The sequence below is a fragment of the Pseudorasbora parva genome, chromosome 8 (assembly GCF_024679245.1).
Source record: "Pseudorasbora parva isolate DD20220531a chromosome 8, ASM2467924v1, whole genome shotgun sequence".
NCBI classification, from domain to species: Eukaryota; Metazoa; Chordata; class Actinopteri; order Cypriniformes; family Gobionidae; genus Pseudorasbora; species Pseudorasbora parva.
In genome coordinates this window covers 23996601-24005266 of record NC_090179.1, presented here as the reverse complement: position 1 = coordinate 24005266, position 8666 = coordinate 23996601, and the positions used below count along the sequence as shown (strand labels likewise).

The following is an 8666-nucleotide window of genomic DNA, read 5'->3' as shown; positions in this document are numbered from 1 at the left end:
GTTTCTGGGTTGAATGACATGTTTCCTGAAAACAATATGCAACAGGTTTGATGTTAATATGGTCTAGACCAGGGGTCGCCAACTGGCAGACTCCGGTCCGGATCCGGACCGCGAGATGCATCCATCCGGACCGCGAAGCCTTTTGACACACTGAAATAACTAAATGCCAAATGCGATTTAAAATAAATAAATAATCACATTTATATCAGGCAGCTCAGTAGAACCGTTTTTCCTATGTTGCCACAGTTGCGTTGACAGTTAAAGGGGTCGCACACCGGACTAAAGCTCATGGGTGCGTCTCAGGATCTCACACCGGACGCACAAGCTCAGTTTTGAATCGACTCCTGACAGAAGAACTGCACGGTGAGTGTATCTCTTGTAGCACAGGGTGAAATCAGTATGTACATGGACGATATAATATAAATGTAATACATCGTGCAGCTCTTCTGTCAGAAGTCGATTCAAAACTGAGCTTGCGCGTATGTGAGCGTCCGGTGTGAGATCCTGAGACGCGCCCATGAGCTTCAGTCCGGTGTGCGGCTACGTTACTATGCTCACTACATGTTTAGATGCGCAGTGAAGAGACTGAAGAAAACGGCGCGCAAAACAGAGGCTGAATCAGAAATTGGCCCCTTAACCCTCATTCACTATTCCCTACGTTTGTCCACTATTACAGTTCACTTGAAGGAGTGAATGAAAACGAGTGCGTGAAGTCAGACAGCTGTTGTGTGTACATCGGCTGTAGGCCTACACCCGTTATTGTGGTGCAACATGTGAGTACACTCAAACATGTCCACTGTGGTTTCGGACTCCACTACAAATGGCTGTCCCCTTAAATAATGCCCTATTTAGGGTATAGTGGCGATTTCTGATTCAGCCATACACATTTTAAAGACCCCTTTTTCCTCAGCAGTCTGAGGTAAGGGCGCAGAAAATAAATGAGCCAATGTCTCACATGCACTGAAGTTCAGACAATGTTGCTATATTCACTTTTTTATTATTTTTATTATTATTTTTGGAACAAGGAATGTTTATGCTTCCATTCCATCTTTAAGCTCAACTCAGCTTAGCCTTTTGAGAGGTTATTTCCGTTTTTCTGGATTTAAAGGAACAGTTGAAATAAAGAGATAAAATATTTTGTGCACTTTTTAATTTTTCCAACACTGGTGGCACCTTATTTTTGCCTGTTTGTGTTTCTGGATGATATTGCTAATGATTTTTTACCAGTGCAATTTGAAGCACAGAGAGAGCAGTGCTGAAGATAGTCTTTACCTAACTAAATGTAGGCTATACATGTGAATGAACATAAAATTATGTTATGAGATTTCTGTTTTGTTTTTTTAACCAGGAGGGTTTGTGTTCATTGATTGTTACTGTTTATCTCAGTTCAGCAGAAAAAGCACTTTAGTTGCTAGTAATGTTGAAATGAATGTATTTTCAGTGCAGATTTAGAGATGAAGGCATTTTTTCATTCATCATATTTTTGTCAGACATGGCTACTGGTTGAATTAGATATTTTGTACCAACACAACTTAAACAGAATAACCTCAAAATGAAATACATTTTGTGAAGGATTACCTATGTTTGCTTTAACAATATGAAAATACATACTTTATCTATATGAGAACATATTATATTTTGTTCAATAAATACATTTGAATCTACACTAATTTCTTTAGTCTGGCAAAAAGACATCGATTCATGTTTTTAGGTATATAACTGTCCGGACCTCGGCCGGTGAGAAGGTTTTTTTTCTGGACCCCAAGCTATTTTAGTTGAAGACCCCTGGTCTAGACTGTCAACAGGTTAATATGTTTTCTCTGGTGAGTGTGTCAAAAATGTCAGCCCATTAAGCAGCAGCATCTATGTGTCCATAAAAATACTTGTATATAAATTTAAGCAATATCATAGCTCAACAGGGATCAACAATAATGATACACCTAATATTCACAATAAAAATAATAAGACAATCTTGGAGGTAAGAAAATGCTTGTTTCGGCGAATGTTGGATCACAATAAATAGGAACCACAGTTTCCACAAATCCTTTAACTCATTTGGGTTGTTCTCTTTTATTCTGGATGGCAGGGGGAGTGACTGTAACAGAGCATATTTTTATATTTATGGGATTTTATCAGGCTCCGAAATATCTTTAAAAAGAACTCAAATAATGGCCTTCTCAGCTGCCATAGTTCCAATTCTATTGTCTTCAGAACAGCATGTTCAATGCACCACTGTTTCTTTTTTAAATTTTTTTTGCAACGTTTTGTCAGTGCTGAACACAGCCATGCTAAGGCTAAGGTTCAGAACACAATCTCATTGGCTACTGATATAGCAGGAACAAATCAGTTAGCTAAGGCTACTGCTAATGTAATATATCAGTAGCCAATGAGATATTGTTGTCCTAAAGATGAAAATGTGATTACAAGCAGGTTAAAGGACCTATTAGCATTCACCATCCAGAGTTTCATGACAGAACTTTGTATTTAACTAATGGAACCTTACATGTCACCCAAATTTCATAAAAACACTATGTATTCACATTTTCACATTTTAAGTTAGTTTGTTCACGTTTAGAGTTTGTTTCATTCCATTCATGTCTGTGTTTCTACAATTTAAAAAATGCTGGGTTAAAAACAACCCAAGTTGGGTTGAAAATGGACAAACCCATAAATTGGGTTGTTTGAATGGGTCCATTTACTGGGTTCAAACAACCCAATTTCTGGGTTTGTCCATTTTCAACCCAACTTGAGTTTAGAGTGTAGGCTGGTTTGTTAATTAGGCCACATCCACACAAAGCCAGAGCTTTATAATCCTATCTTTTTTTTCCTGTCTCAAGAAATATCTGCGTACACACGAAAACGCTAAAACCGACTCAAAACGATGTAGTATACATGCTAGACCAGTATGTGGCGCTGTAATTCTGCCACAGAAATACAACTTGTGGCAACAGTCAGAAGTTAGGCAAAATCTCACGATTAAATAACAATAAATAAACGTGCTACTTACAAGATTGTGTTTTATTAACCCTTACATAATGCAAATTTATGTTTCTGCTTCGGAGCCGAGTTCAACTTGCCTACCTAAGCGTTATCTCTCTTCAAGACGAGATTATTGGTGATACGTCGCATTCCAGCGAGTTCTGCATTCCGATCCAATCTGTGCAGTGATCTGTACAAGTGTGTGTGTTCACCCTGGGCGTCTCAGCACTCTGCCTGAGCAAAACTCCTCTCTAAAAGAGCTGCACGTGCACATCTTTTTAAAGATGTCTCGCCCGTGCTCCGTTCCTGGGTGCGGTTGTCAGGTTAGTCTGCTTCACGGGAATGAGCACTGCTTGGTATGCTTGGGCCTAGTGCATGCTGAGCGGGCGTTCATGGATGGGTCATGTTCTCACTGCGGGAACATGACCATCGCAGTGTTAAGATGGAGACTCAGTGAACTCTGTGCAGGAAGGAGAGTCCTCTATACCACACCCCAATCTATTGTCTCCACGAGGTCCGGGTGATCTGAGGGTGATGGTGTAGAGCAACCCGATGAATGTTCCTCGGGCCAAACCCCCTCTGTCACACTGCCTGTGGTGCTTCTGGATGAAGGCGCTGGTGTTTCCCGTCATGGGCCCAATGTCTCATTCTGCACGCCGGTGGATGACGCCATGTCGATCGTCGCATCACAAGGCGGGCTTGATTCCTCCGGAGATGAGGATTCGGCTGTGTTGCCTCCCTCGGGAGTGCCAGCATTGCCAGAGTTTGATCCAGAGCTGACAGCCATGCTAGCTCAGGTAGCTGAGAGCATCAGGCTTGAGTGGAACCCTCCAACATGTCCCGAGCGCTCAAGGCTTGATGATGGGTTTCTGGGGTAGCCTGCGCCGAGCGTGCCCGCCAGCCTCCGGTGGCTTTCTTTCCCAAGGTGCATGAAGAGGTGTTGCAGTCGTGGAAGTCTCCAATGTCTTTTCGCGACCACTCGGCAGCTGCTTCCGCCTTCACTGCGCTCGATGCGGGCGTGGCTAAAGGGTACACTGGGGTTCCCCCCGTGGAGCGTTCTGTTGCGATGCAACTGTGTCTGCAGGGCTCCTCTGCGTGGCGACCCAAAGCACCCACAGCCTGTAGGTTCTCGTCCACACTAGTGGACAATCTGTTTCCCAATTCGATATCATATGACAAAAAGAAATGTATTCATTTTAGTCCTGGGCTCTTGGATGTTGGGTTTGGTGGGCCCTTTCATGATGGTCATTTGAGCTTACCCTCTCCATTATTGTACAAGTAACACCATTGTGCACTTATACTGTGATCGTATTGCCATCACAACATTGGCATTCACAGACAGAGAAGAATATAGTTATCCAGCATTCATTCATGCTATGATAGTACTACTGGGTTCTCTTGCTGTTATTTCTTTCTCTTATTGTGCCATCATTGTGGAAGTTCTGCGTATATCGAGTGCTCAGGGAAGACTGAAGACTTTCTCCACCTGCAGTCCTCAGCTCATCATTTAGGAGGCCATGATGGACAGGGGCCAATGGGCAAATTTGGCCAGGATGCCGGGGTTACACCCCTACTCTTTATGAGAAACATCTTGGACATCCTCATGTCCAGACATCCTGGGATTTTTAAGGACCACAGAGAGTCAGGATCTCGGTTTAACATCTCATCCGAAAGACGGTGCTTGTTACAGTATTGGGCAAATTTGTGTCCCCATCACTATACTGGGGTGTTAGGACCCACACAGACCACAGGGAGAGCACCCCCTGCTGGCCTCACTAACACCTCTACCAGCAGCTACCTGGTTTTCTCAGTTGGTCTCCCATCTTGGGCTACAGGATGATATGGCAGCTGGTATAATACAAATGAATGTAAATGTGTATGATGTACAATCTAAATTATAGCCTATAATCACACACACAATGTGGTTAATGACTTGGTAAATAAAATAATGGTATGGAAAATGAAATTTCTTTTAATTTTGATCAGTTTGTGTCTTTTGCAGCAAATCAATCAATCAATCAATCAATCAATCAATCAATCAATCAATCAATCAATCAATCAATCAATCAATCAATCAATCAATCAATCAATCAATCAATCAATCAACTTTATTTATATAGCGCTTTTACAATGCTGATTGTTTCAAAGCAGCTTCACAGTGTTAAAAAGGACAATATTGCAACAAAATTTGATTTGGCTGTACAGTCGTTCTGGAGAAAACAGTGCTATCAGCTTATTTTAATTTATCATAGAGCGACAATGTTGGCTGATCAGTATTATAGTTTATCGAATTAAATGAGGCGTAATTATTTTATTTTATTTGTATATTTAGTTGAATAACTAAACTTTATTATATAACTAAATGTTGAATAATAACTTTAGTTTTATTTGTATATAAGTTGGATCATAATTTTAGTGTCTGAGCAAGCCAAGCCAAGCCAAAGACGATAGTGGCAATGAAGCAAAACTCCATCAGGACAAGATGGAGAAAAATAAACTTTGGGAGAAACCAGGCTCAGTCAGGGTGCCAGTTCTCCTCTGGCCTATTAACAAACAGTGTATGATTATTATTCTGGCAACCTTACAGGTCAGAAATCATATTAGATTGGAATATTCAAAATTTCTGGGTATCACGCAAGTGACAGGTTTATTTAGGATGGTGCGTTGATTATGAATACTTGAAAGATCAGAGTTATTGTGCTGGAGACGGGTTTATTGAGGATGGCGTGCCGGTGAGGCAAATTCAGAGGAGACACCAATCAGACATATGCAGGATAGAGGATGTAATGTTCAATCATGAATTCTCAAACATCAGTGCTTTAGCCTGCATTTTTTTAAGTTACTATGTGAGTGCAATGTACTTGTTGTGTTCATATTGTATTGCAAAACACTTTTACTGAAATTGAGGTGGGATAAGGGTAAAGTTAGGCACAGGTATGGTGGTGTGGGTAAGTTTAAGGGGGAAGGGTTAGGTGCAAGGGAAGGGTCAACAGTGTAATTATAAATATAACTACAGAAATTAATTACATATGTAATTACACGCAGGTATGTTTTTAAATGTAAGTACAATGTAAAAACATGTATACACAATAAGTGCATTCAAATGATTAATCAAATGATTAATTTAAATTTTAGTACATAGTATTTACATTGAAATACACCCAATATTACACCTAATATAAATTGAGTCCATTTTTACTAAATCAGATATAATGATTTAAAAAATATATAATTTACTTTGCTTTATATAAATGTATTATGCATCAATGACAGTTAAACATTGCAAATATAGTGTTCTTAAATATTAGGCCATCCTTGTCAATAGTTTTATTTATCTTAAGCCAAAATAAGAAATATTAAATGAACAGTTACACAAATTTTTTTTGTGTAAGAATGGACACCTGGACTCAAAGTTTAAAGAGGAAACCATTTATATTATTTGAATTGTCAAGCTTTTGATCTCAGTATTTTATACAGAATCAAACAACATACACCATTTTGTATTTACCACTAGATGACAGTAAAAGACCATTTATGTGGCTGAGATTTTACAAAAAATGTGACATTGATTGTCTCATGAAATGTTACATGGAATGTTATTTGGAAAATGTTTTTCTCTGCTTAATTATTATGTTACATTTTTTTTTTTTTTAAAGGGTGACAATAATCTGAAAAAATGCACACATGTATTTGTGTCTATATGGGTTCATGTTTTTATTCTTTACAAAAACAAAACAAACAAACAAAACAACATCAGAAAAAGAAAATGCAGAGAAAATAAAAAAGAGCCTCATAGGCAGATCTCAGATCAACAACATGGACACCGGAATTACAAATTCAATCAGAACTACATTGTGAAATGTCATTTTATTCAGTCATGTCTTATCAGTTGATTTTACAGAAAATCAATCAAAAAGACATCCATAGATGAATTATGGATTTACAGTAAGATAAATATATCAAAGCAACGATTGCTCACAAAAATTCTAATCAATCAATGCTTTTGCTTTGTCTTGTGATCAGTAACACAAGCCATACACTTAAAATAAACTGGAATAATAAATAATTACATTAATATGTATAGCATTACTGTAAAAAAAAAAAATAAAAAATAAAAAAATAAAAGAGACATTACAAGGCAATACAAATAAAATATTACTTAACTATTACTAGGTTACGCTTTCAAAAGTAACATTTTAAATTATTAAAAAATGCAGTCTTCATAAGGTTACTTAAATTCTTCTTAAAAAACAAACAAAAAAGTATTCAGTTATATATATATATATATATATATATATATATATATATATATATATATATATATATATATATATATATATATATATATATATATATATATATATATATATATATATATATATATAACAGACATTTTAATCATTTTGAAATATGCTCTCTAATTGGCTCAGATCTGTTTTTAACCACTTTCCGGATTATGTCTTTGATTTCAGCTGTGTTTAATACATATATAATGGGATTTAACATTGGTGGTATAGCATATGCCAGAGATGTACTGATGATCCTTGCATTTGGTGTGAGAGAAACCAACCATGCAGCAATGTATGAGCAGGATATGGGGAGGAAATAAATCCCTACTAACAACAAGTGTGAAACACAGGTCTTCAGCGCTTTTAAACGTCCTTGCCAAGTTGTAATTTTGGTTAAAGCAAGAAAGATGCCCAGATATGAAATAACTATAATGATCAATGGTACTAAAAGGTATAAAGTTGTGATGGCAAATCCCATAATCCTATTAATACTATAGCCATTACATGACAACCTATACATTGGTCCATGATCACAAAAGTAACTCTGAATCACATTAGAGTCACAGAAAGAAATTTGGGTTATCAAAGACACCATCAAGGCCACCACAGAAGAATTGAATGCCCAAATTGCTGAGAAAATCAAAACCATACTGCCATTGGTTACAATTGCATTATATCTTAATGGCAAACAAATAGCAATGAAACGATCATATGCCAGAACTACAAGAGTGTGACTCTGCATACAACTAAAGAAGTGAACAAAAAACATGTTGGCCAAACAAGCATTGTAGGAGATGTACTGTGAGTCGAACAGAAACGTATTCATCATGTTAGGAATCAGTGCATTAGTTTCACCAATATCAACCAAGGCCAAGTTAAACATACCAATGTACTTTGAACTGTGCAGGCTCTGATGAAGAGCTAAAATCAGGAGGACTGTAGAGTTGCCAATTACAGTTATAAAATATGTGATAAATAAGAATATATAGTAATAACTGCTATATGGTATACCTGTAAGTCCAATGATGAAAAAGTATTGAGGATGAACAATGGAGATATTTGGTGAAAAACTTGCATTTACAGAACTCATGGCAGCTTTAAGTTTGGTGTTATACACAAGCTGAAAATAGAAATGACCACAAAGACATAAGCAAAATCTTGGGAATGTACAAAATTTCAAACCAGTAACAGGAAATTTTAACTACAAATATAGTTTTAAATTCTAAACATATACCTTAATGCAACTTTACATAATATTTGAAACACAGACTTGATTACATAAAGATTTAGAGCCAAAAAAACAATGTTCTTGTCAGAACGTTTGTGAACTAAATTTATTGTCCTTATTCTCTCATGCTGGACAGATCCCTGGCAATCTCCATCTTTATATATCTTCTG

The 8666-nt window shown here is 37.3% G+C and overlaps 1 protein-coding gene across 1 annotated transcript; it reads right to left on the bottom strand.

The window, feature by feature from the left end:
* Positions 1-7377: 7377 nt before the first annotated feature.
* LOC137085135 (olfactory receptor 52E4-like) lies at positions 7378-8370 on the bottom strand. The gene has a single exon (XM_067451694.1). It carries the CDS (start codon positions 8356-8358, stop codon positions 7378-7380), a length of 981 nt encoding a protein of 326 aa, XP_067307795.1. The 5' UTR covers positions 8359-8370.
* Between the last annotated feature and the right edge of the window lie 296 nt (positions 8371-8666).

Excerpts from the sequence above, each read along its gene's own strand:
- LOC137085135 (XM_067451694.1), bottom strand. The coding sequence starts at position 8,358 with ATGAGTTCTGTAAATGCAAGTTTTTCACCAAATATCTCCATTGTTCAT.